Raw genomic sequence first — 27194 nt, forward strand, 5'->3', positions numbered from 1 at the left:
TAAGACTGTGTTGATAACAACAATTAGTTTCTCCATGTATATATCAAAACAATTGTTCCCTTGCCCATTAAAACATGTAATATATTAAAGCGTCTTTGGTGTTTCCATGGTTTTTACGGAAACTGAGGGTAACGCGGGCATGACACAATCGACAGGCGACTCCTCACACGTTAAAATTGCAATTTTCTCACGATTTACAAATATTTGCAAACATTTGGGATATTGTAAGTACTCAAGTGAACAAAATATATAACACTGGCCTAGTGGTTTTTGGATATTTTATTGCAAAATTCTTACATATTGTGCCTTTAAATAAAGAAAAAACAGCAGAAGGATGCAGGTTTTTTTTTTCAACCTCAGAATATTAAGCGCCCTCTAGCGGGGAAGTTCTCTAACAGCAGCAGCCATGTGGAGAGACTTCTGGGATGCTGGAGGATTATGAGGCGGGGATTCCAGTGACCCAGGTATTGGTCCAGTGTTCGAGGGTCGTCTTACCCGCCGTTATCTCTTCACTATAATAACACATCAGCTTTAACTGGCATCTAGCCTTGAGCGACTTCTTGAATCTGATCATCCGCTCGAGTATTTATTGCCTCCCCCAACGCTGCAGGCTGCAGTGGCGAGACTCTCGTGACGGAAGTGAGCCATTAGAGTAGCATTTATCCTTTCTGTGGTTATTGTCAGTGCTTATTTTCTCATAACGTGACACACGATGGGAATTCGGACGGGGATCGCCTTGATTTTTCTCGCAGCTTTTGCATTTGTTGCAGCTGAGGACGGAGAAAGCAAAGAAAGCGTGATCGAACAGTTGGTTGTGGAGACATTGGTAAGTTGGATCAAGTTTTTTATTTTTATAAATGACTATTATTACAAGAGTCCACGTAGCAGATCACTGCATGCGTGCTTTTATCACAAATGTATGTTAACGTCTCAGTGCAAACATGCAATGTTGCATCTATTTTAGTAAAGCCAATGTTCTGCGCATTTCATTTCCTTTTCAATGCCACTCTTCAATGTTTCTCAGTAATATGTTGGCTATTTTAGGTGATGCCGGAGACATGCACGATTACATCCGAGATGGGAGACACACTTCAAATCCATTACACGGTATATAAATGAAGCGTTATTATGTTGTAAAGCGAGGCACCTCCCTATGAAATATCTTGGTATTATGGCATAAAACACACGAAATGGACTAATGCGGGGTTATTTGCACATGAAGTCATTCAGTGATGTGGCAGACTCGAGCTGACATCTGGACTCGCCATATCTGAATGAAAATAGAGTTGTTGTAATGCATTACGTGTGAAGGATGAACACGATTAACACATTGCTTTTCAGTTCAGACAGAATAGAAGTTTATCACGGAGTCACGTTTAGTTTCGAAATGCACTTATTTGTAATAGTATTTTAGTTTTAAATGAAACCAAATGTTCTGGAGGAGGCGGAGCAACACGTCAGCATTTGAGTCAGGGCGAGCAGCGTCGATTCGGACTCGAGGAAATGCGCGAGAGAGCCGTGTGCGCGCGCACTCGCACTCGCGCTACAGGAAACATGTAGGGGAGACCGAGTATTTTTTATTATTTGTTTATTTTTTACTCCTGTGAATGGTTCTTAACTTATGTTTTTGAAATCTTTAAAGTCTTCTACAAATAAGAAAAATCAGGATTTTTAAATTAATAAATAATTAATTTAATATATTACATTTTGTGACAACATGCCCCATTTTTTTGTCATGTATGGGGTATACTATATTAAACGTGCCATTATAACCAAGTTGAACTTTTTAAAAAAGTTGTACAATTACTTTTGTATAAATATATATATATATATATATATATATATATATATATATATATATATATATTTTTTTTTTGTACATATATATTACTATTGTTACTTAAAATGAACTTTAACTGAAAATAAAATAAAAACACAAAATATTAAATAAAAAAAATTCTTATTGTATATCACATTTCGTTTAGTTTAACTTGAAGTACTAAAATAACTAAAACTAATAAAATGACAAAAACAATTTTAAATTAAAATTAAAACAAAATTAATTAAAAAATACTAACTTTCTTTCTATATATATATATATATATATATATATATATATATATATATATATATATATATATATATAATAAATTTTAAATATTTAATAGGTAAATATTATACAAATATTCACACAAACAACTGTTTTGGCAAACAGAAATTGTAATTAATAAAATGTATAACATTTTTACATATAAAACATGTGACAACATGCCCCAACCTAATATTGTTTCTTTTAAAATCTGCTGTATAGTTCATCCTTGTCTGAATGCAGGCTGATGTGGTTCTGTTACACTAATTTTGTGGTTTGGCAGTGACCTGGGTGGCTGTCACTTTTTAATACTTGCTGTTTTTTATTGAGTCTTATTCTATAGGTACTTACTACAGATCATTTGCTGCATCTACATAAAAAGGGATGCAACTAACCGGCAACTCTTTTTCATCTCCTGTGCAGGGCCGATTAATGGACGGGAAGGTGATTGACACTTCTCTGTCTCGTGAGCCTCTGGTCGTAGAGTTGGGCAAGAGGTCTGTCATCACAGGTACAAGGCTCAGTCATCTCAGTGGAACCCAAAATGACATGATGTTCATAACAACAGAAGTAAAACAGACACAGATTTCAGAACTCATCATATTTAGGTTGAATATATTCTTGTATAGTTTACTGCAGGCTTTGTTCCAACCGGACCGCGAGACAAAATGACATCTGTAGCACAGTTTTACCATTTATACCATTATACAGTAGCAGGGGGAAAAGATACTTTCGCTAAAATGCTTCAGAAAACGAGAATGCAGCAAATGTAGTTATTTTTGTCTGCCGTACACACAGTATATGACTCCAGACCGTTTAAACCAGGTGTGTGACGAGATGTTTTTTCTTTTATCTACATTTAGGCTACAGTTAGGCCTATTAATCAGCATGTTAAGAGCATTTCATAATAAACAATGATATAATTATGAAAATTATTTGTAGAGGGCAAGGAAAGACAATTAAAACTTTGAAATTAGTTAACTTTGTTTTCTGCTCAAAATGAGAGCATTTTGATAATTATGTAAATAGTTTGTTTGTTATACTTATTTTAAGCAAAATTTAAAAATGCTCCAGACCTCAAGAGGACAACCTTGAACCATCTTACAGTATCTTTTATCAGTCACATGGCCATTCATAGGTATCTAAACGTAGAAAATAATAATAGCCTGATAAAACATCTGATCTTACCTCAACTGTTTAAATATAAAAATAAATAAATTCTCAGTCGCCACTGCTTTGGCTCTCAGGACCCAATATCTTCATCTTTAATGACTATTTTGACTGTTTAGGATTTTTTTTTTCTTTTACAAAGTACTACTGCTGCCCAGAGGGAAATGTATATAACTATTCCAAAAAAAAAAAAAAAAAAGTATTGTCTGGACCTCAGCTGGGAAGGAAATATAGAGACCGGACCTCTTGGAACTTTAATTGAATACTTCTGGTTTAGGGTAACTATAATGTCATTTTGAATTTGAAAAAGATGGTTATAATTACTAAGGACAGCTTTTTGGGCTGTGTTTTCTTCTGTAAAAACATAATAATCAGAAATGATGTGGTGTTTCCACAATTGCACATACTTTAAAACTTTTTTTTTGCTTGGCAGGTCTAGAGCAAGCCCTGGTCGGAGTGTGTGAAGGGTAAGTCGACTGTATTTGAGTTTGGGATGTACAGTTGTATCAATGCATGTTGGCAGAGATGGTGAGAGTACAGCTGTTGAACAATATGTTCAAGACCACTTAAAGAAAAGGTCTTTTAGGGTGAGGTTTGAATCACCCACTTGAAAGCCTTTTTTCAGTCTTTTCTGTCTATGTTTTTGCACAGGCAAAAAATCAAGGCCACGATTCCAGCTCATCTAGCGTATGGAAAGAGAGGATACCCTCCAACCATTCCAGGTACCATGGCAACACACTTAATAAGGACCATTTTACAAAGTCTTGATTTTGCTTTTAGAGTTTACTAGAAGAGGTTTCTATGCTTGAATGTTCAAAAACACCTTATTTTTCAGATATTTTACATCATTGCAGCACCTCACTTCCCAGTCTGTCAGTAACGCTCTGGGTGCATTTCTTGACGTCAACTATGGTTGCAAGTTCCGTCGTTACCAACACAATTCAATGGAACTTGCGACCATAGTTGGCTTATTTTCATATTACTTTTGTCTAATTTCACCATTTTTAATTGAAAATTACATGACATGCAGGGAAAAAAAGTAAATGGTACGCATGATTTACTATTTCATTCTCTCGATTTGTTAAATGGTACGCACGATTTACAATTTAGTTCTCTCGATTTGCTAAATCGTACGCACGATTTACTATTTAGTTCTCTCGATTTGCTAAATGGTACGCATGATTTACTATTTCATTCTCTCGATTTGCTAAATGGTACGCACGATTTACAATTTAGTTCTCTCGATTTGCTAAATCGTACGCACGATTCACTATTTAGTTCTCTCGATTTGCTAAATCGTACGCACGATTTACTATTTAGTTCTCTCGATTTGATAAAATTTTACCCACGATTTACTATTTAGTTCTCGCGATTTCCTATATCATTCGCATGATTTACTATTTAGTTCTCTCGATTTGCTAAATTGTACCCACGATTTACTATTTATTTCTCGCGATTTCCTAAAGCATTCGCATGATTTACTATTTAGTTCTCTCGATTTGCTAAATTGTACCCACGATTTACTATTTAGTTCTCTCGATTTGCTAAATTGTACCTACGATTTACTATTTATTTCTTGCGATTTCCTATATCATTCGCATGATTTACTATTTAGTTCTCTCGATTTGCTAAATTGTACCCACGATTTACTATTTAGTTCTCTCGATTTGCTAAATGGTACGCACGATTTACTATTTAGTTCTCTCGATTTGCTAAATGGTACACACAATTTACTATTTAGTTCTCTCGATTTGCTAAATTGTACCCACAATTTACTATTTAGTTCTCTCGTTTTGCTAAATGGTTCGCACGATTTACTATTTAGTTCTCTCGATTTGCTAAATGGTACACACGATTTACTATTTAGTTCTCTCGATTTGCTAAATTGTACCCACGATTTACTATTTAGTTCTCTCGATTTGCTAAATGGTACGCACGATTTACTATTTAGTTCTCTCGATTTGCTAAATGGTACACACGATTTACTATTTAGTTCTCTCGATTTGCTAAATTGTACCCACGATTTACTATTTAGTTCTCTCGATTTGCTAAATGGTACGCACAATTTACTATTTAGTTCTCTCGATTTGCTAAATGGTACACACAATTTACTATTTAGTTCTCTCGATTTGCTAAATTGTACCCACGATTTACTATTTAGTTCTCTCGTTTTGCTAAATGGTTCGCACAATTTACTATTTAGTTCTCTCGATTTGCTAAATGGTACACACGATTTACTATTTAGTTCTCTCGATTTGCTAAATTGTACCCACGATTTACTATTTAGTTCTCTCGATTTGCTAAATGGTACGCACGATTTACTATTTAGTTCTCTCGATTTGCTAAATGGTACGCACGATTTACTATTTAGTTTTCTCGTTTTGCTAAATGGTACGCACGATTTACTATTTAGTTCTCTCGATTTGCTAAATGGTACTCACAATTTACTATTTAGTTCTCTCGATTTGCTAAATTGTACCCACGATTTACTATTTAGTTCTCTCGTTTTGCTAAATGGTTCGCACGATTTACTATTCTCTCGATTTGCTAAATGGTACACACGATTTACTATTTAGTTCTCTCGATTTGCTAAATTGTACCCACGATTTACTATTGAGTTCTCTCGATTTGCTAAATGGTACGCACGATTTACTATTTAGTTCTCTCGATTTGCTAAATGGTACGCACGATTTACTATTTAGTTTTCTCGTTTTGCTAAATGGTACGCACGATTTAGTATTTAGTTCTCTCGTTTTGCTAAATTGTACGCACGATTTACTATTTAGTTCTCTCGATTTGCTAAATGGTACGCACGATTTACTATTTAGTTCTCTCGATTTGCTGAATCGAGACATTTCAGGGAGTTCAGAAACAGTGCTCACTGATATAGAGAATAACTTTGGTGTGACGTTTTCATGCTCAAACTGCAATATTACATACTAAAAGAAAGTTGAAAATGTAAAAAGAAAAAGTCCATAAACTAATCCATCACCATCAGAAGTAGTAAAATTGTCAAGATTTTTTAGCAGTAAAGCTGGAGAGCAATGATGATAAATCTTTGGATGATTAAATGTTATTCGATGTGATCATTTTTTCTTCATCTTTCCATCTGTCTGTTCCTCACAGGGGACAGCACACTTGAGTTTGAAGTGGAGGTGATCTCTCTGTCCCAGCAAACGCCCTGGCAGAAGCTAGTTAACGACGTCTTGCCTCTTTTGTGCTTGGCACTGGTTCCCACTTTACTGGGCTTAGTGGGTCTCTACCTCTACAACAAAGCACACGCTCAACCTCAGGGCAAGAAGAAGAACAAAGACAAGAAAAGCAAGAAGAAGTGAGATCAAAGCCAAAAAGAATAAACTATTTAAATAAATAAAAATGCTTTGTTTGGTGCTTTCTATTTTTTCTTGTGACTTGTTTGAGTCATTAAAACATCAAAAAAAGTCTCTTACATTTATGTTTAAGATACTGAACAGATACTTTAAATTGTGTGTTTAGGATGTACAGTGGTCCCAAAAAAAATTACACAAAAAATGTAAAGTATTCTTTTGTTAGACGCATTTCAAGTATATCAGAAATAGGGGGAGAGCAGGAATATATATATATATTTTTGTAATTTATTCAGACAATGTTTAGCCTAAACTGTAGACATTCCACCTCAAACATCTTTGATATATTAGTCAGCCAATACCTGATTCAATATAAATATACACTACTGTCCAAAGGTTTGGGGTCAGTGGTATTTTTAAAAAAAATAATTTTTCCAAAAAGTCTCTTCTGCTCACCAAGGCTGCAGTTATTTGATCAAAAATACAGTAAAAACAGTAAATATTATGAAATAATATTACAATTAAAAATAAGTGCTTTCTATTCTAATATATTTTAAAATGTAGTTTATTCCTGTGATGCAAAACTGAATTTTCAGCATCATTACTCCAGTCTTCAGTATCACATTCTGATCCTTCAGAAATCATTCTAATATGCTGATTTGATGCTCAAGAAACAGTTCTTATCACCATTGTTTAAAATAGCTGTGCTGCTTAATATTTTTTGTGGAAAATGTGATAGATTTTCCCCCCAGGATCCTTATGGAGTTTCTTTTGTGTCTTTTTTATTCAAACAAACATATTGTGTTTGAGAGTAAAACTAATCATTTTGTAATTAAAAAATATATATATTGCAAAAAAAAGTCTTCTTAAGGTTCAAAAATAAAAAGTTGATAACAGAATTATTTGCAGTGCGTGTAAATCTTTAAAAACTTTTTTTTTTTGCACTTCGAGAACTTTTCATCCCAAACCCACACATTTTGCTCTCTTTTCTGCTGTCTTTTTTGCGGGTCAAAATATTTTGCTTGCGAGGTGAATAGGTTTGCAAGCTGAAAAGTTTTGCAAGTTGAAAAGTTTTGCGAATTGAAAAGTTTTGTTTGCACGTGAAGCTGTAGCTCAGTGGGCGGTCTCTACCAACCAGGATGAAAGGCATTTTTCTATTGGTCACCCTCGATTGAAGTGACAAGTTGGCCACGCCCACTACGGTTTCCCGCCGCTGCTGCTGCCACCGAGAAGATAGAGAAGCGAGAATGGCGAGCAACAGGTCGTTTACTGGGTAAGATAACTAATTTAGTATCATAAACGCAGTGACAAGTGAACTGAATGATTTTCTCTTCTTATGCTGTCCCATTTAAATACTTAACGTTGGCTAGACCAGTCTGTAGTTAGTATTACCGTTGACTAGATTTTATTAACGTTAGCCAACACTAGCAGCCAGAGCCACCTTTAGTAACGTTTGCCGTGTGGTCGATGTCCAGTGTTGCTAGCTGAGCTGACATTCATAATCACATTGTCTGCGTCCGAAACCGCCTACTTCTCTACTATTTAGTAAGGGAAAAGCAGTAGGCGAGCGAATAAGTATGTCTGAAGCAAAAAGAGTAGGCGAAAAGTACCTGCGTGACGTACTAATTCTCGCGAGATTCGGACGAGCGCCTACTTAAAGTGCGACCGAAACCGCCTACTTACCTAATATATAATAGGGAAAAGCAGTAGGCGAGCAAATAAGTATGTCAGAAACCTCAGTAGTCATAAAATAGTAGTCGAGGAGTTCCCGGATGGCCTACTACTTCCGCCCGGATTCTGAAGTATTCCTCGCTGGATACTTTTCTATCCCAGGAGGCCACGGCTGAGGATACGTCATAAACAAACACGGAGGAGAAAAATGTGTCAAAAGTGAGTATTGAAAACCAAAAACACATTTGCTGAACTACTGTAGAGTAAACTGCTGAATGTGTAAAGATGCTAGACACTATTGTTGTGATTTTGCAGTAAAATCACGATTTATTATGTATAGATAACGGGATCTCTATTAAACACCTTAATTTTCCAAAGTGGTTTTACATATTCTAAACCATATACATCTTAAAGATGCTTACTAAATGTTTATTTAACATCTGACACGAATATCTTCTGCAAGTATTATGATTTATGAGTGCTGGTTATGTATTATGAGTGATGTGTTTGTGCTATTATTCACTGTTGTCAACACTGCTTACATTACATGAATGAAAAGAATGTAAATAAACAAATCTACAGTAACTACACAAGTTTAATCTATTTTATTTGTCCATTAGTACTGTTAATAAATTAAGGAACATTTGTATTGGATAAGAAGTGAGTTAACACATCATCATGTGAATGTAGATTTGAGCACATAAATCTCAGAGGAAACTTGAATCTGGGGAATGATGCCATCAAAGGCTTTGAGTGTGGATACTACAGAAATGAATACAAAGTCTATTTAAATCTAAAGTCTAGTTTATTTTAATTATTGGAATTTAAACAGTTATTACAGCACTTTTCTGATTCTTGATGTCCGTGCATTTGCTGCAAAGCTTTGGTGGAGCAGGACCTGCAAGAAAAGCTGACGACAGTATTTGTTAGGAAAAAGAGGAAAACCTGAAACTAAATAAAAATGTATATAAAGTAACAAAATATAAAGTAAGATCACTTTGTTATTTCTAATGCACAAATCAAGTGACATTGTGCTGTTAAAATGACTGCTTTTGTATTATATTTGTGCATTATTGTACAATGTGAATGTCATCAGACTGGATGGAGAGACACAGCAGATCCTGGGAATGGTTCAATGTCATGGACGAGATCCTCCATCACTCCTCCTTTCAAGTGTCTCTATCAAGGACACACTGGAGGAGACGCTGCAGAGATCGAACCAGCAACCTTCTGCTGACCAGCTCAGTGGTTTAGACCATAAAACCACAAAACGAATGAAGCCACGACAAAAATTAGCAAGTAATGGTAAAAATATGAAATGCCATATGCAAGAAACAGAATGCTGACATGAATTAATTGTAAAATGTTTTAATCTGCTGATGGAGCGCACATGAATGTTTGCAGCAGCAGATTGTCCCGCACAACTTCTCCCACTCCTGCTCCAGGGTTGAGGGGTTCAGGGGTCCATCATCATCATCTTCAGCAGTGAGGGACATGATAATGAAGGTGTTCATCAGCTGCTTCATCAGAATAAAGCTGCAGAATTGGCACAGCTGTGTTGAGATGACAACAGGACTGTATATACCTGATTGTTAGATCAATACATTTGAATAAAGCTTTGTTTTGTGTGTTGTTGACTTGTATATGCATTTATTTGTCATTATTACTTTTATTAATTCTTTACTTATTAATTATGCTATTATCAGTAAATGTATATATTAAGCAATGAATTAATGCATGAATTCACATCAGCTGTGTTCATGCACAGCTGTCATATAACTAAACATTACATTTTCCTTGTTTTATTAAAGTAGTAAAATGAAAAGTAAAACTAAACTGTAAACGTTTTTGTCAGCATTTATCATCATTATTGTGTGTTAGAAAAGCAGCTCATTCTGGTGTAATCTTAATTTTAAGTATTTTTTACTACTTTGAGTACAAAGACGAGATCTTCGAGCAGCTGTCTGATGTTGCCTCTGTGCAGACATCACTAACACTGAGGAAAACCACTCTAGGTAGGGTTCAGTTACTGGTGCTGTGAGGTGTTAGTGCACCTGTCACTCATACCTTTATTTTTATTGCAGGATCTACAATTCGTATAGTTTGGTCTGGGGTTAAAATATCCGCTTGTTAACTCGTGACGTAAGAAAACAACAAACGGTGCTAATATACAGACATAATGTGGTGTAATACTACAAAAAATATATATATAATCATAACCTTTACCTCCATACCAAAATCCCAGATGGCCAGACAGTGATTCATCTTTTATAAATCGTTACAATATTAATGTCTGTGACGCTGTGACCATGGAGACTGTTGTATAGACTAAGTATTTTAAACGTGTAACTTTAAAATGATAAATGTTTATTATGAATAAATAGCGCTCATAAACGGCCGCGGAGATGGCATTCTCAAATCAAACTAGCCGGGGCTTGGACCCAGAAACGGCGTTCCTTACGTCACGAGTTAACAAGCGGATATTTTTACCCCAGAACCTAGGCCCAACTCTACGAACATCGAAAATAGTGCCTCTCAACCTTTACGCTGAGAAAATCTAAATGTGATTATGAATGTCAGCTCAGCTAGCAACACTGGACATCGACCACACGGCAAACGTTACTAAAGGTGGCTCTGGCTGCTAGTGTTGGCTAACGTTAATAAAATCTAGTCAACGGTAACACTAACTACAGACTGGTCTAGCCAACGTTAAGTATTTAAATGGGACAGCATAAGAAGAGAAAATCATTCAGTTCACTTGTCACTGCGTTTATGATACTAAATTAGTTATCTTACCCAGTAAACGACCTGTTGCTCGCCATTCTCGCTTCTCTATCTTCTCGGTGGCAGCAGCAGCGGCGGGAAACCGTAGTGGGTGTGGCCAACTTGTCACTTCAATCGAGGGTGACCAATAGAAAAATGCCTTTCATCCTGGTTGGTAGAGACCGCCCACTGAGCTACAGCTTCACGTGCAAACAAAACTTCAATTCGCAAAACTTTTCAACTTGCAAAACTTTTCAGCTTGCAAACCTATTCACCTCGCAAGCAAAATATTTTGACCCGCAAAAAAGACAGCAGAAAAGAGAGCAAAATGTGTGGGTTTGGGATGAAAAGTTCTCGAAGTGCACAAGGAAAAATAAAGGTTTTTAAAGATTTACACGCACTGCAAATAATTCTGTTATCAACTTCTTTATTTTTGAACCTTAAGAAGACTTTTTTTGCAATATATATATTTTTTAATTACAAAATGATTAGTTTTACTCTCAAACACAATATGTTTGTTTGAATAAAAAAGACACAAAAGAAACTCCATAGATCCTTAGATGAATATCAAGTTCAAAAGAATAGCACTTCTTTGAAATGCATTTTTGTAACACTAAAGTCTGTAAGTCTTTGCTGTCACTTTTGATCAATTTAATGCATCTTTTCTGACCCCAAACTTTTGAATAATAGTGTATGACTTAACTGAGCCACATACAATTAAACTAGATGTACATGAAGTGTTACATAAATAACACCCTTGCTGTATAATTGTTACAGTGGTATATGGTAAATATAACAGTAAATGCTTTATAATATGAGTAATTATATTTTGTGTGTACATGCTGATGTTAGTTAACACACAACACATCCTCAAGCATTACACTTATCTTAGATTACAAGGAATATGAGGGATGGACATTAATGACCAATACAGACTGTATGTAAACAACTTGTGACTAGGTTCTTAGGTTGTGTGATGTGGTTGTATTTGTTTAAATGTAAAACATTACAACTTTGGCATTATTCAGATTTTAAAAGTTGTTAAGGCCAGTCTAAATATAGATTAGTAGTGATTATCCCAATCAGTGAGTTTTGTCTTTATTTGTTGATTAAAAATGAACTAGTGTTAGAGATGTATGTGTGTATGCAAATAACATCAGTGGCCCTTATGACCCCCAGCAAACGTTCTCAGAACTTTAGCCAACATTCTGGCAAGGTTCTCTTAAGGTTATGAACAAACGTTCTTTCAGTAACGTAAATAGAACGTTCATTCAAAGTTATGTGGTCTTTAATAACATTCTCAAAATGTTAGCACAAAAAAAAGTTGTATTTAAGTTATACGTCGTTCATGGAACGTTTTTTTTTTTTTTCTGAAACATTTCAGTTGGACGTTTGTGTAACATTTTTGAATAATTTCAGAGAACATTCAAAAGCAATGTTCCCATAATGTTTGAAAATTATAAAACGGAATGTTCCCTTAACATTGTTATAAGAATTTTTTTTTAAAACAATTTAAAAAACTGGACGTTTTGAACATTTACGGAAAATTCAGAAATAATGTTTTCATAAATTAATGGGAATGTTAGAAAAATATCCTCAGACTATATTTTTGTTAGCTGGGTAGTACATTGTAGTATGCGTCTCTAATTAATCGGCATACATCATTCTCAGTGAATGCATGAACTGATAAAAATATTTAACCTGAATGCAATTCAAGTCGCTTTGGATAAAATGTTTTAAAATAATCAAGATAACTATCAGTAATATTGCATGTTTTGCAGGTTAAAGGTCTTTCAGTTGGCCAAAATTCAATCAAGACACTTGATAGAGCTCAGCACTCACTGCTTCTCCAAACGGAATTCTGACTTTCTCTGCTCTGGAAAGAATGTTTTCCTCCAGGTGATCAGTCCAGCATTATCAGCAAGCAGTGGAGGTTAAGGGTTAAGGGTTAAAGGGCAAAGACAAAAGATTAGGATTAGATTTTTAAGTCAGCAGATCTTTAGGCACCATCTTCAACTGTACGATATATTGTGCTAAGCCTTTCATAATGAAGATTTGTTAGGGATTTGTGTTTTCCCAGCATGAATAAATGATAGTTAATTTTGAGGTTTATGTTGTGTTGAGGATTTGATTCTCACTAAAATCGTTTTTTAATACAACAGCTTTGCATTAATGATGAACAATTCAAGTTGGCTAAATGAAGACATTTTGAGATCCTAATCATGTTGCCTTGATTTTTATATTTGCAGTGCAAAATAAAACATTTGTTTTGTGAGGCCTTTTTTCTTCAAAATTTCATTTTTCCAGTATGCTATTTCTCATCATAAATATTATATATTACATTAACAAGCTCCATGTCTCTAAAACATAGCTTCATGTTATTTGTTGTCCTGTTTTATACTAGACATCATGCATCTATGAGTGATAGAGCGTATATAGTTGGGCTTATTTGACATTAAATGACGAGTTTCAAATAACTATAATAATAATAATAAAAGAGTCTATTTTCAACTTAATCAACTTACCTTACATTTTAATATGTATTTTAATATGTTTTCCTGATGTATAAATAGGATTTTTGTTGAGAGAATGTTTGGTTCGTCTACACAGCAACAAATGTAGATGCTTCAAGTCTCTCATGCAAATTTGTGATTAGCATCTTTCATTAGCATGTGAGTACAAGTAAAATATAACATTTGCTCCAGGTCAGCATCGTTAAGCAGATTGAAAAGTGCAGACAAACCCTTAGTAGTAGACTTTGTTGCAGCAAATCTTCATACAGCACTTTCAATATTGGATTTTCAGGGCACAAAATCCATACTTCATTTGTTGTTCTTTGCTTGATAATCTTCGATGATTTGGCGCCATCTTGAGGCAATGAACTTTTTGCTCTAGAACCGTCACATCTACGTTATTGATATAGAGTTGATATAGTTTTAAAGAGTTAGTTCACCCAAAAGTGAAAATTCTGTCATTTATTACTTACCCTCATGTTGTTCCACACCCGTAAGACATTCGTTAATCTTCAGAACACAAATTAAGATATTTCAGTTGAAATCCGATAGCTCCGTGAGGCCTCCATAGGGAGCAATGGACACTTCTTTTTGTTTTTGTTTTTTTGGCGCTCCAAAAATATTCTCGTCGCTCTATAATATTAATATTGAACCACTGTACACTGTACGATTTTAATATGTTTTTAGTACCTTTATGGATCTTGAGAGAGGAAATGACATTGCTCCCTATGGAGGCCTTATGGAGCTATCGGATTTCAACTAAAATATCTTAATTTGTGTTCTTAAGATTAATGAAGGTCTTACAGGTGTGGAACGGCATGAGGGTGAGTAATAAATGACAGAATTTTCATTTTTGGGTGAACTAACCCTTTAAGAAAAGGCTGTAAGCAGTGTTGCCAATTCAGGGATTTTGTCACTAGATTTTGTGTCTTCACCACCTCTTTTGAGACTTTTTTAAAATCTAGCAACTTCTTGGACAAACCTTATCTAGGTTAAATTTAATATAAAATACTGAGATCATTGCAATAAACAGGCTGCCCGATTGAATGCCAGGCATAAAACATTTTAATTGCTTCCAGAAACACACTTTTGCATTACATGTTTCACATGTATTCCTTAAAGCTGTTTCTGCACAATATTTGCTGCTTCTTGGACCACATAGCGCTTTTGATCACGTCTTTCGGTGGCAGCGGAGGCCTGTAGAGTTGGAGATGACACCACCAGAAGCTTTTTCTGCTGAAAACTCTCATCAGAAACCGAAACTTCATCCAGGTACTGCTTCAGATATATCCTCAGTCGTTCATTCTCCTGTAACAGAAGCATTTTCTCTCGCTTCAGACACAAACGGTCAAGCTGAACCTTGTTGTAACGTTGCCAGAACTTCCCAAGAGGAGAATAGTCATGTATTAGCTGTGGACAGAGGACAGGACAAGGGGAGGAAAGTCAAAAGACAACACAAATGATATACTGAATTTAACCAATTATAAGAATAATGGAAAATAAACCTGAGCGAGTTTCTCAGTCGGTGATTCCATGGCATAGGCTCTCTCCTGATTCAGCTCTTCTTCATTCAGTGATGATTTGTAGAAGGGCCGCACCTTCTCATGCTCTGTCTCCATCTTACTACACACCTCAGAGAGACGCACCAACCTTTCCCCCTATGGAAGAGACAAAATTTTGACTGATTAGATGTTGGGAGTATTGCTAAAATGTATTTATTTAATTCCAGAATTACATATAATCTCCTCTTCCAATACATTTTCAAAATGGATCCCTGTTGCAAGAAGAAAATAATTCTGGTCTACTAATCTGGCCTGCTAATGATACAAGACAGTTTCTCCCTGTTCAGCTTGACTGAGATATTAACTAATAAAGTTGAATCTTTTATGAATAAAAATGCTTAAATGTATCATTAAAATGCATTCAGTGTTCTGATATGATTTTGCATGTAGCAGGAAATTATGTTTTTAAATATATTGCCAATATTCAACCTGCTAATCAGGTATGTCCATGATTCTGAGCACATGATTGGATACTATATACATTGTAAGGTTTTGTAGATAGGCAGAGAGATGTTGAAAAATTCACGGTAAACATGAAAGATTGAAACCCCAATTTTTTATTTTTATTTTTTTACTGTTTTTTACTGTGGTTGTGAATACAGTATTACACAATACGAAAGAAAAGAAATACATCAGCCATGTGTAGTTGGACATAAACAATAGTTGTGTTTGAAAAAGGAAATCAAGATACTTCCTGTTAGATTTTTGTGTGTTACATAGAGAATTGCGTGTTGTGTTTTGCATAAAGTGTATGAAATTGAAAACTAGTGTATGGTTTTGCAGATTTGGTGTGTGGTTCTGGTGTTTGAGTGTCAGGTTTCAGTAATTGTGTGACAAGTAAGGATTTTGTGTGTAAGCTAAAAAATGGTAAGCAATCCAAAATTGCATATCAGGTAGACCATGTTCCTGGATCAACATCCTTGCTGATCTTGGAACAACATTCCAATCAACAAATGAGAATTGAGGGATAACGTCCCTCTGAAGTTAGGTTTAGGGGTATGAATAGGGTTAGGACAATGTTTTTGGACAGGAATTTTGCTTCAGGATCAACGCAAGATGTTGTTCCAGGAACGTCTTACTTGGCAAAATCACAGCGACCATTACTTGAAGGGATAAAGCAGTTGTTTGGAAAAATAAGAACAATATGTGTTTGGTGGTGTGGAAATATGTAAACAATAAATGTGGGTGTATTAAATTTACCAGTGCTACAGTCTCCTGTAGTTTCTTAGCAGCATTGTTGCTTTGAATGGTAAGTTTAGTGAGCTGCTTTCTCCGAATCGTTTGGGCCGCACCGAGCTGGACTCTGAGATGTTGAACTTCCTGGGCGAGCTCATCACGGTCTGAACGAAGCTGCAGAACTGTTTCTCCGGTTTGACTAGAGCTCAGCTGACAGCGCAGAGCAGAGATGGACTCCTGCAAAAGTTTTTTTTTAACATTTTAAATTACAATAAAATCATCAAAATGATGAAATATCACAATTCGAAGAAAAAAAGCTTATCCAAAGTAGTCTCCAAAAAACAGATACCACACTGGATTTTTGTCTGACCTGCAGCTTCTGAATGTGCTTCTTATGTGCGTCAATCTCTTTAGCACTTTGTTTATCCTTGACATGCAGAGAGTCAGCTGCGATGATTTTGTCTTTGGTGGACACATTATATTCGTGTAAAACCACCTGCATGTCTCGCCACAGTTTTTCCAACACCCCTTCCATCTGATCTTTCACTGCTTGCTTTTCCTCTTTGTTCTGCAGAAACAAAACCAATAACTTATTATTACATTACAGTTTTTTTTTTCAATTGCTAACAACCTTTTGTCCAAGCACATTTTCAAAACCTAATTAGCACAGCATCCATCTGTTGTAGTGACCATACCACAGCGCCAGCGCCCGGCTACCGTGGTCGCTGTGCCCCCTTACTTCTAATGCATAACATCACACCCTCTCCCCCCTTTATATATCAAATAAATGCTGTTTTTTTTTTTACTTTATATTTATCAAAGAATCCTGAAATAGTTGGCGCCGATAGCCTTGTGGGCAGCACGCCTCCGGTTACCCGAGTTCAATTCCCGACTCGAGGTCCTTTGCAGATCTTTTCCCCTCTCTCCACCCCATGCTTTCCTGTCTCGTCTGTACTGTCCTATTCAATAAAGCCATGAAAAGGCCAAAAATATAACTTAAAAAATCCTAAAAGAAAATATGTCATAGTTTCCACAAAAAATACTAAGCAGCACAGCTGTTTTCAACATGGATAATAATAAGGAATGTTATCAGCATATTAGAATGATTTCTGAAGGACCATGTGACACACTGAACACTGCAGTAATGATGCACATTCTAAATTATATTAAAATATGAATACAATAAAAATGTATTAATATTGCACAATATCACTGTTTTTATTTTTGATCAAATAAATGCAGGTTTGGTGATCATAAAGGATTCTGTTAAAAATATAAAGAAAATATGATTCTAAACTTTTGATTGGTAGTTTACACATATATACATATATTTGTGTAATCTGTATTTTTGTAATCCATGAGTACATCTTTTTATATTTGTATAGCACTGCATACATTTTAGGTTAATGCAATAATTATGATTTTGTAAACCAAGACACTTACTCTAACTCTTATTATATATATATATTTTTTAAAAAATTCAGTTTTCTTCTTTCTTAGGGTGCGTTCACACTTACCATGTTTGGTTCGATTAAAACGAACCCTTGTGCGATTGCTCGGTTAGTGCGGTTCATTTGAACATATGTGAACGCTGCCATCCGAACCCTGGTGCGCACCAAACAAGCGGACTGAGACCGCTGAAAAGATGGGTCTCGGTCCACTTCCAAACGAACTCTGGTGCGGTTCGAATGATATATGAACGCAACACGGACCAAAGACATGTAACCGAACCAAAAACAGGAAGACGAGACCCTAAAAGGACAGAATCCTCACGCATGTCGGTTTTTCTCGTTATAGACACGAGTTTGCCCATGACAGGCATCAGACGCGCGTCTCCAAGCAGCAGATCATTTGTGTGTGTGACGGATGGATTCCCGCCGTTGTTTTGACTACTTTACACATTTTATAAGCTCTTCACGAGTTCCCAGCTGGCCAAAATACCATCACATGCAGGCTACGCACCGCTACGCACACACAACGAGCGCATTTACCTCAGAAAACAGCATTGTTTTGGATGTTCGGTAAGTTCCGTCTCAAAATTGGCGATACGTCATAAAATCCGATCAATCACGTTGTGAATGTATCCCTATGCCTTAAGGTTCGGTATCTTTTGGTTCGGTGATAAAATTGCCAATGTGAACGCTAACCGGACCAGGACTAAATGTTTTTTTTTTCTTCTTTGGTCCGGACCAAATGAACCAAACGAACCGAACTATAAGTGTGAACGCACCCTTATTTCACCTCTGCTCTAGCTTGTTGAATTAATCTAGTTTTTACTAAGCTTTTGAATATTGCTGGTAATATGACAAATTGTTTGTGATGTTCCTCATTTGTAAGTCAGTTTGGATAACAGCATCTGCCAAATGAATAAATATAAAAGCAGTACCTGTTTTATAATTTGATTGCCAGTGCTCTCGTGGTCACGTTTAGCCTCATTGTCAAGATCAGCGTAGTGCTTTTCCATGGAAAACATCACATTCTCCAAATTCATACTCTCCTGCTGGTGCTGTGAAAGAATTTGTTCCCTGGAATTTAAAAGAAATAACATAGAGATGATGCTACATTGGCTCATTCCTTTTCAGTGCATTTTCATGTCCCCATATGTGTCTTATTATATAAAATATTACTTTTTTGTGAAATCCAGTTCATGACATAATTTTTAGTGGGAAAACAACAGCATAAACATCATTATTAGTAGCCTAATGATCTTGTGAATTTGGTGATGTTTTGTGGTATTACTGTAGTTTCTAGCATTAAATTCCATAAATCCTTATGATAATATTTTAATAGATAATTAGAAAATATACAAATTCTACTACAAAGCTGAAATAGCTTTTAGACCTAGGTTCCATCCTGTTGTTAACCTTTGGTTAAACTTAATGTAGTCCACTTTAAACATTCTAACTCTAATTAATTTGCAACTACATGTCAATTATCTCTCATCAGAGTATTAGTAGACTTTAAGGTTAGGTGTTAGGGTTTGGGTTAGTAGAATAAGTTGACATGTACTTGCAAAGTTATATACAGTCATTAGAATTTGGATTGGCATTTGCAGATATTTTAAACTCTATTGGAGTTAGACAACACGTGTCAGGACCCACTCATTGTCGTAATCATACCCTAGATCTAATACTGTCGCATGGAATTGATATTGATGCTGTTGAAATTCTACAGCAGAGCGATGATATATCAGATCATTATCTAGTCTCGTGTATAATACAATTAGCCAAGGCTGCAAAACCACCACCCAGCCATAAATATTGTAGAACCATCACGTCTACCACTAAAGATTGCTTTATAAATAATCTCCCCGAGCAGTTTCATCGCCTTAGTATACCTGACAACTTAGAAGAACTCGATGCTGCAACAGAAACTATTGGCTCTCTCTTTTCCAGCACATTAGATGCAGTCGCTCCTTTACGTCTAAAGAAGATTAAGGAAACTAATCCAACGCCGTGGTATGATGAGCACACTCGGGCTCTAAAATGAGCTGTTAGAAAAGCTGAACGTAGTTGGAAGAAAACAAAACTAGAAGTTTTTCGCCTTTCGTGGAAAGAAAAAATGATTGAGTACAGAACGGCTATAAGAAATGCTAGATCTACTTATTTTTCAAATCTCTTAATAGAAAACAAACATAATCCTAGTTATTTATTTGACACAGTGGCTAAATTAACTAGAAACAGAGATTCAACTGCTGACGTTTCCATAGAGCACAGCAGTAATGACTTTATGAACTTCTTTACTTGCAAGACTGATAATATTAGAGAGAAAATTAAAAACATGATATCCTAATCTTTGGACCAAAAACTTCCTCACGAAAAAACCTTGAATACTTTCTAATACTTAACGGGTGCTCCATCAAATCTTCATCCTCAGTTAGAAACCTGGGTGTGCTCTTTGATACCAATCTTTCATTTGAAAGTCATGTTTCTAGTATCTGTAAAACCGCCTTCTTCCATCTAAAAAATATATCTAAATTACGGCATATGCTCTCAATGACAAATGCGGAACAGTTGGTTCATGCATTCATGACCTCAAGACTAGATTATTGTAACGCTCTACTGGGTGGTTGTTCTGCTCGGCTTTTAAACAAACTACAGTTGGTCCAAAATGCGGCAGCTAGAGTTCTTACTAGAACCAGAAAGTATGACCATATTAGCCCAGTTCTGTCAACATTACATTGGCTCCCTATTAAACATCGTATAGATTTTAAAATCTTGCTACTTACTTATAAAGCTCTAAATGGTTTAGCTCCCCAGTACCTAAGTGAGCTCTTAATGCATTATAGTCCTTCACATTTATTGCGATCTCAGAATTCAGGCCAGTTGATAATACCCAGAATATCAAAATCAACTGAAGGCGGCAGATCATTTTCCTATTTAGCACCTAAACTCTGGAACAATCTTCCTAGCATTGTTTGGGACACAGACACACTCTGTCAGTTTAAATCTAGACTAAAAACACATCTCTTTGCTCTTGCATACACATAACACATTATCAATACATTAACATTTTTCAAATCCGTTAAAGGATTGTTACGCTGCAATATTTAGGTCGGCTGGAACCGAGAACATTTCCTATAACACTAGATATACCTGTACATCAGAAATAAGAATGGCATCTACGCTAATATCTGTCTCTCTGCTTATCCTGAGGATTGCCGGGTGCTGGATTCAGGCCGTATCCAGATCAGATGGAGAACCTGCATCTGGACCTGACTACAACGTAGCCCAGGAGACAATGGGCCTACAGACCCAATTCTGGCTGCATCTATAATTCAGATTTTTGATCCCCGTATCCGCTTACATGTATTTATATATAATCTATTTTTAATCTCTATAATAAAAATGTATAATTCAGATTTTGATCTCCATATCCATTTACATATATTATATATATATCTTCCAAGAGGTTTTTTCCCTCCAAGGACTTTTTTCCCAGTGCTAGCACGCTGGGTTTTTCTCCTAGGGGTTTTTTTCCACCCCTGGGAGTCAGCCGACATTGGCTTAATGTAGCACCATCTTGTATATGTTACATATTACCACGCTTGGTTGTACAGCTTATTTTTAACCACTTCCCTTTTTCTGTGCTTCTAATATGTAAAGCTGCTTTGAACAATTACCAATTGTAAAAGCGCTATATAAATAAATTTGACTTGACTTGACTTGACTTGACTAGAATGTTGCTTGGGGAGCATCAAAATAAAGTGTTAGCAGATATTAAGCAGAAATTCTACTAATACTCTAATGACTGATAGTAATGTAGTTGCAAAGCTACTTACATGCATAGTTAGTAGAATGTCTAAAGCAGACTAACGAAATAAAGTGTTACCTAACCTTCTTGTCATTGCATAAATAATCAGGATATAATTCAAAATTGCCTGAGCTTGACCAGTATATTTCTAAAAAGTCTGGTATACCATTTTATTTACCTCTCAGTATTATACTCTGAGCTAAGTTCTTCAAGACTGGTGTTGAAGCTGAGCTCTAGATCTGCCAGCCGACTCCTATGAAGCTCTAGCAGACAGTCCACGTTCTGCAGATGAGAACTGCGCGCCAGCTCTGACTGTTGCTCCCTCTCAGACAGATCAACCACCAAACTCTGTAAAACACACACACACAAGTTGGGTTTTCATGTTTTATGGGAACATTCCATTGACATTTTTATACTGTATAAACTGTATATCCTACCCCTAAACCAACCCATCACAGAAAACTTTGCACCTTTACATTTTCAAAAAACATAACTTGGTATGATTTATAAGCTGTGTGTGTGTGGTCCTGGTAAACCCTACGTTATGGGGACCCACTTTGTCCCCATTATGTAGGATTTACCAGGAACACACACATAGACATGTGTTTGTTACTCCCAGACACTGTAATGAAAGCTATTGAATTTAAAAGTGAGAGTTAAGTCTATATATTTTATATATAGTCACCTTAATGATGTTGTCTTTGTAGTCGAGGACTCTCTCAAAGCTCTGGCTGAGCACTGACATGTCATTGCGTAGCTCTGCTGTCTTGGTCTGTGTTAAAACAGCACGCCACTGCTGCCGCAGCTTGTGGAGATTCAGAATGGTGTTCCTCTCCTCTTTCTGCAGTTTATCCTAAAAAACAAATCAATTCTGGTGCAGAACTCCATTGTCTGAGATTTTTAAGATCGCCAGGACCCATTTCTCAATACTTAGGCCACTTTTTCAAAACTCTTCACACAGTATGCACTAAGCAGCGAGAACAACAGCGGTCTAAACTTTGGATCATTTACGTATCACTGCTCTGGCACAAAAAGCATTCGATGATCATATCTTTCAAATTACATGAATTCTTTTCTCAATTAAACGCAAACACCATCAAAACTCTATATACCTACAGGCCAATTTGCATGTTTATACTCTATTCAAAACTGTTCAGTTTAAGTTCAAAACCTAGCATGATGCAAAAATGAACAAGACAGTAATTTGCTACATTTCTACAGGAATGCCATACTGAAATACATTCAGAATCTAAAAAATGAAATACAATCAAAACAATTAGTTGTAGCTGAACACCTACACAGGTGTTAGTCAGTAGTTAGTTCAGTTTCATTACCATCAGTGCAAAAGAGGACAGAAATGTGTCCTTTAGAGATTCTAAAAAACTGTAATAAGTTCTAAGTAAATAAATGTTTTGAAAAAAAAGAAAAAAACTCCTGATTATTATGCAATACACCAAAAACCGTCAACACAAATAATAATAAAAATAAATAATAAAACCACCTTTTTTGATGATTTTATGCATAAATATGTATTCATAGATAAATATTTTATGCATAAAATTTAATTTACAAAATGAGATTTTAGGGCAAACCAAAGGCCTGTGAATTTTACTTAAAATATTTTACTAAATCTTTCATGTAGCTATATTTATTAAATAATATATTAACCCTCATCCTCTCCTCGCAAATTGTAACAAATCCGTCCCTCACGGTCAAAATGACCCAAAGCCCTAAAATTATATTTATTTATTATTATTTATTTTTTGAAGATTTTTCTTTTTACTTTTAAATTACTACGTTTATCAATAAATTATAAATAAATAATAATTTAAGCACATTCTTTCAACTTAAAAAAAATAAAATAAAAATCATAACTCTGTAAGTTCAGCTCAAAATATCTCACATTGGGTGTCTCTAACGAACTCATGTGGAAAAAAAATAATATAACATGATATTTCATGACTCTTGCCACTAGATGGCCGTATAGCTCTATATGGAGCAAATGAGCTCTTCCCCTGAGTCCAAAAGACAGTTTCATTCAGATTTCTTCTTTAGTATGCATTCAGGTATTTATTTAGACATTATAAAATTACATTTGTTAAAGTTTTAGCATTTTTAGTTGTAATTTTTACCTTTTTTTATGTATGTACTGAAGTGTCAGATATTGTAATAATTCAGGTTAGTAAGGTGAACATCAGTGGAAAACAAGTAAAACCTAGAAAAATACTTATTTGGAAATGCTGATTTCAATTCAGAGTAAAAAAAAAAAAAAAAAAAATGCTGTTACATCTTCAAGAAATGCTGTTATAATTTCACCATTTATTTTAGCATTTGTGTGGGGTGGGGAATGTTCTGCATTCTAAATGTGTTCAAATCTAACCACTTCATATCTGTGTGCAGTCTGCATTGTGACTGATTGATTTTTATTTTAAAAAAATTGGAGAAAAAAAAAAAACTGCCCCATTATATGACCTCTTGTTAATTTAATGGAAATTCCTAGGTGTGTGTGTGTACGTGTGTGTGTGTGTGCATGTGAGTGTGTTCTGCATTGGGGATGTTCTATAGTCTCATGCCTTCATTTGTATGTTTGTTTGTTCTTTTATATTTCCATACTGACCCGCGAGGAAAGGATTTGTTACTTTTTTAAATTTCAACCACATACATTTGTGTGTGTGTGTGTGTGTATTACAAGTTCAAGTGTGACAAAAGTCCTAAGGTCTTGGACCACTCTGCTGAATACACAATTTTTTTGACACCGAAGTGATGGTATTGTTGAATAAAGTCGCTATTTTTGTTTTATTTTTGCGCACTAAAAGTATTCTTATCGCTTCGTAACATTAAGGTTGAACCACTGTAGACACATGGACTATTTTAACAATGTCTTTTCTACTTTTCTGGGCCTTGAAAGTGGTAATAACATTCCCTATGTGTGGTTTAGATACCTCTCGGATTTCATCAAAAATATCTTAATTTGTGTTCTGAAGATGAACTAAGGTCTTACGGGTTTGGAACGACATGAGGGTGAGTCATTACTGACAGAAATTTTATTTTTGTGTCAATCTGCTTTGAAACGATGTGTACTGTGAAAAGCGGCATACAAATAAACGACATGACTCAACGATTTCTAAATCTAAAATATTTACTTCAGCTCATAGATATTTGATATGTTATTTGTTGTCAGCTTCTCAATCACTGTTTGTCACACCTTGAGGAACTGGGTAAGCATGTCCTCTTTTCTCTTGGCAATCTCCTCCTCAGCTTGAGCCTTGTGCTGCAGGTACAGAAGTTTCTCCTCCTCTGTCATCCCGGCATGTTTTCCACCTCCTTTCTTCCCTGCTTTTTTAGACATGTTTGCTGAATTTCTGTGGATCACAGATTCAAAAGTCCTCAAAAGATGCATTTTATTACACAAAATCAGAACTGGCTTGTCAACACACCAAATTAAAAACAATTTACTATATTAAAAAAACATTCTCTTTTTGGCCATAAGATAGATAGATAGATAGATAGATAGATAGATAGATAGATAGATAGATAGATAGATAGATAGATAGATAGATAGATAGATAGATAGATAGATAGATAGATAGATAGATAGATAGATAGATAGATAGGTGTTTGTACTAATCTTCATTCAGGCTAATTAAAGAACAAGATGTTGAAAATATTAAAACACACGCTGTTTTTCCATGCCGACCTTCGTTAAACATTTTCCATGCAGTAAGTGTTAGAAATGGAAAAAGATACACAAAACGTATCAATTTTTAATATTTACAATTCTGGTTGGTAAAAATAAAAATATTTTAGGGCTACTAGCATTATTTCTTATCGTCTTACCCTCTGATGTTTTATCGTCTTCCGCCTCTGACGCGTTTCTGTTGACCGTTTCCTAGCAACCACCCGATAAAGGCGACTGCACTACCACATTTTTCCAGTAGTGCGCGCGTATCTTTCACACCACAGACAGTTGATACCGTTCTGACACTGGATAAAGTCAATGAAGGATTCCAAATGTAATATATATATATATATATATATATATATATATATATATATATATATATATATATATATATATATATATATATATATATATATATATATATCAAAATCAATGTAATAAATGCTATTAATAAACTATTTTTCAATAATATTTTTATTTAATAGTTTGTATTTTGTGGTAATTTAAGTAGAATGTATGTTGTTATTATATTGTAATAGGCCTATTTACAATTTTTACAACATAATAGAATTAATTAATCCATACAATTAATTAATACATTAGCCTACTACATAGGCCTACATTCCTTATTATTTTTTATTTAACTTTTTTATTTAACTTCTTTTGTAGAATGTTTTGCAGATTGTTTGTAGGCTACCTCTCAAAAAAAAATCGGTATTTTCGTTTTTTTTTTTTAAATTAAAAATTCATTTTAATAGCATTTAACCATAGCCCTTTCGAATCACGTCCACGATTTGTGTGTGTGTGTGTGTTTGTGATACTAGTTGTTAGCAGCAGAGGGAGCTATTACTTTAATTGTACATATATTCTTATTCTACAATAAAAGACTCTTTAATTATGAGCTGCAGCAAAAACGCAAATTAGTTTGGAATTTCTCAAATTCAGTAGCCTATTAACATTTTGTCTTATTCGAGAGATGTCATTTAAAAAAAAAAAAAAAGGGTTTCTTAAAGATTCTTATGCTTTTTTAAGTTAATAGATAGGGCCTACATGACACTTTTAATGCTGTTGTAGTATTTTGGTCCCAGGATAATTTTTTTTATAAAAGTTTCTAGCATATTTTGATATATATATATATATAAAAAACACACACACATATATATATATATATATATATATATATATATATATATATATATATATATATATATAAAAATATAATAGAACAGTTGCATCCTGTGTAATCATTGTGCTATTAATGATTTCTTATCTTACTTATATAAAACACAAGGTGCAGATAATTACTCATGATCTTTGTAACCTGTTTTCAGCTGATTATAGATAGACAACATACCACTGGGTTTATAAGGTGTTTTCAGTTGACTGACATGCAAAACAGGTTTCATTTGTATTGCTTGGCCTAAAGATGTCAATAATATCAGGTAGCACATGCTAAAGCTATTTATTAACTGAAGGTCGCTGATGTTATATGATTAATTGTTCTGAAAAATTCTGCCAGTTTTAAAACTCACCATGGAGAAAGACCTTTTTCTAAACTCAGTTCAATTTATTCATCAAAACACTTATTGCTTACTTCTTTCTTTGTGTCTTGAGTTTAGCCAGCAAAAGGATGAGAAGTGCAATTTAACATCACATGAGCTGGTGAAAAGAGGAGCTAGTTGTGTCTGAGTTGCCTTTGTTATGTATTTTTTATGGCCTTTTCCTTCACTTCCCTCTTAAGAGCTTGCTGAAGACTGTCTTCATGTTTCTCAACATCACTCAGAGACTGTTCTTGGTTTGATCTGCTTAAGCTTTTGAACCAGCTGATTTTTGAGCTAGCTGCTGTTATGGCGTCTCTGCGTTTGATGGCTGTCCTCTCAACAGATTGTTTCCCTGTTCGTTCACCATTCTGTCACTTGTTGTCTGTTGTTCTCATTATATTGCAGAATTATTAGTCTTCAAACTGGTCTTTTAGAAGAAACAAATTAT

The 27194-nt window shown here is 35.0% G+C and overlaps 2 protein-coding genes across 2 annotated transcripts; one reads left to right on the forward strand and one right to left on the reverse strand.

Moving 5' to 3' along the window:
* Nucleotides 1–429: 429 nt before the first annotated feature.
* On the forward strand, nt 430–6606 carry fkbp11 (FKBP prolyl isomerase 11). The gene is made up of 6 exons (XM_067373899.1): nt 430–826; nt 1045–1107; nt 2513–2600; nt 3693–3726; nt 3911–3981; nt 6386–6606. The coding sequence occupies exons 1-6, from the start codon at nt 713–715 to the stop codon at nt 6592–6594; spliced, it is 579 nt and encodes a 192-aa protein (XP_067230000.1). The 5' UTR covers nt 430–712; the 3' UTR covers nt 6595–6606.
* Nucleotides 6607–14588: 7982 nt separating this feature from the next.
* On the reverse strand, nt 14589–24872 carry ccdc65 (coiled-coil domain containing 65). The gene is made up of 8 exons (XM_067374640.1): nt 24729–24872; nt 22209–22376; nt 21702–21871; nt 18657–18795; nt 16641–16838; nt 16295–16507; nt 15038–15190; nt 14589–14942 (listed from the first exon to the last, which is right to left on the reverse strand). Exons 1-8 carry the CDS (start codon nt 24870–24872, stop codon nt 14649–14651), a joined length of 1479 nt encoding a protein of 492 aa, XP_067230741.1. The 3' UTR covers nt 14589–14648.
* Nucleotides 24873–27194: the final 2322 nt, after the last annotated feature.

The sequence above is a fragment of the Chanodichthys erythropterus genome, chromosome 21 (genome assembly GCF_024489055.1).
Source record: "Chanodichthys erythropterus isolate Z2021 chromosome 21, ASM2448905v1, whole genome shotgun sequence".
Lineage (NCBI taxonomy): Eukaryota > Metazoa > Chordata > Actinopteri > Cypriniformes > Xenocyprididae > Chanodichthys > Chanodichthys erythropterus.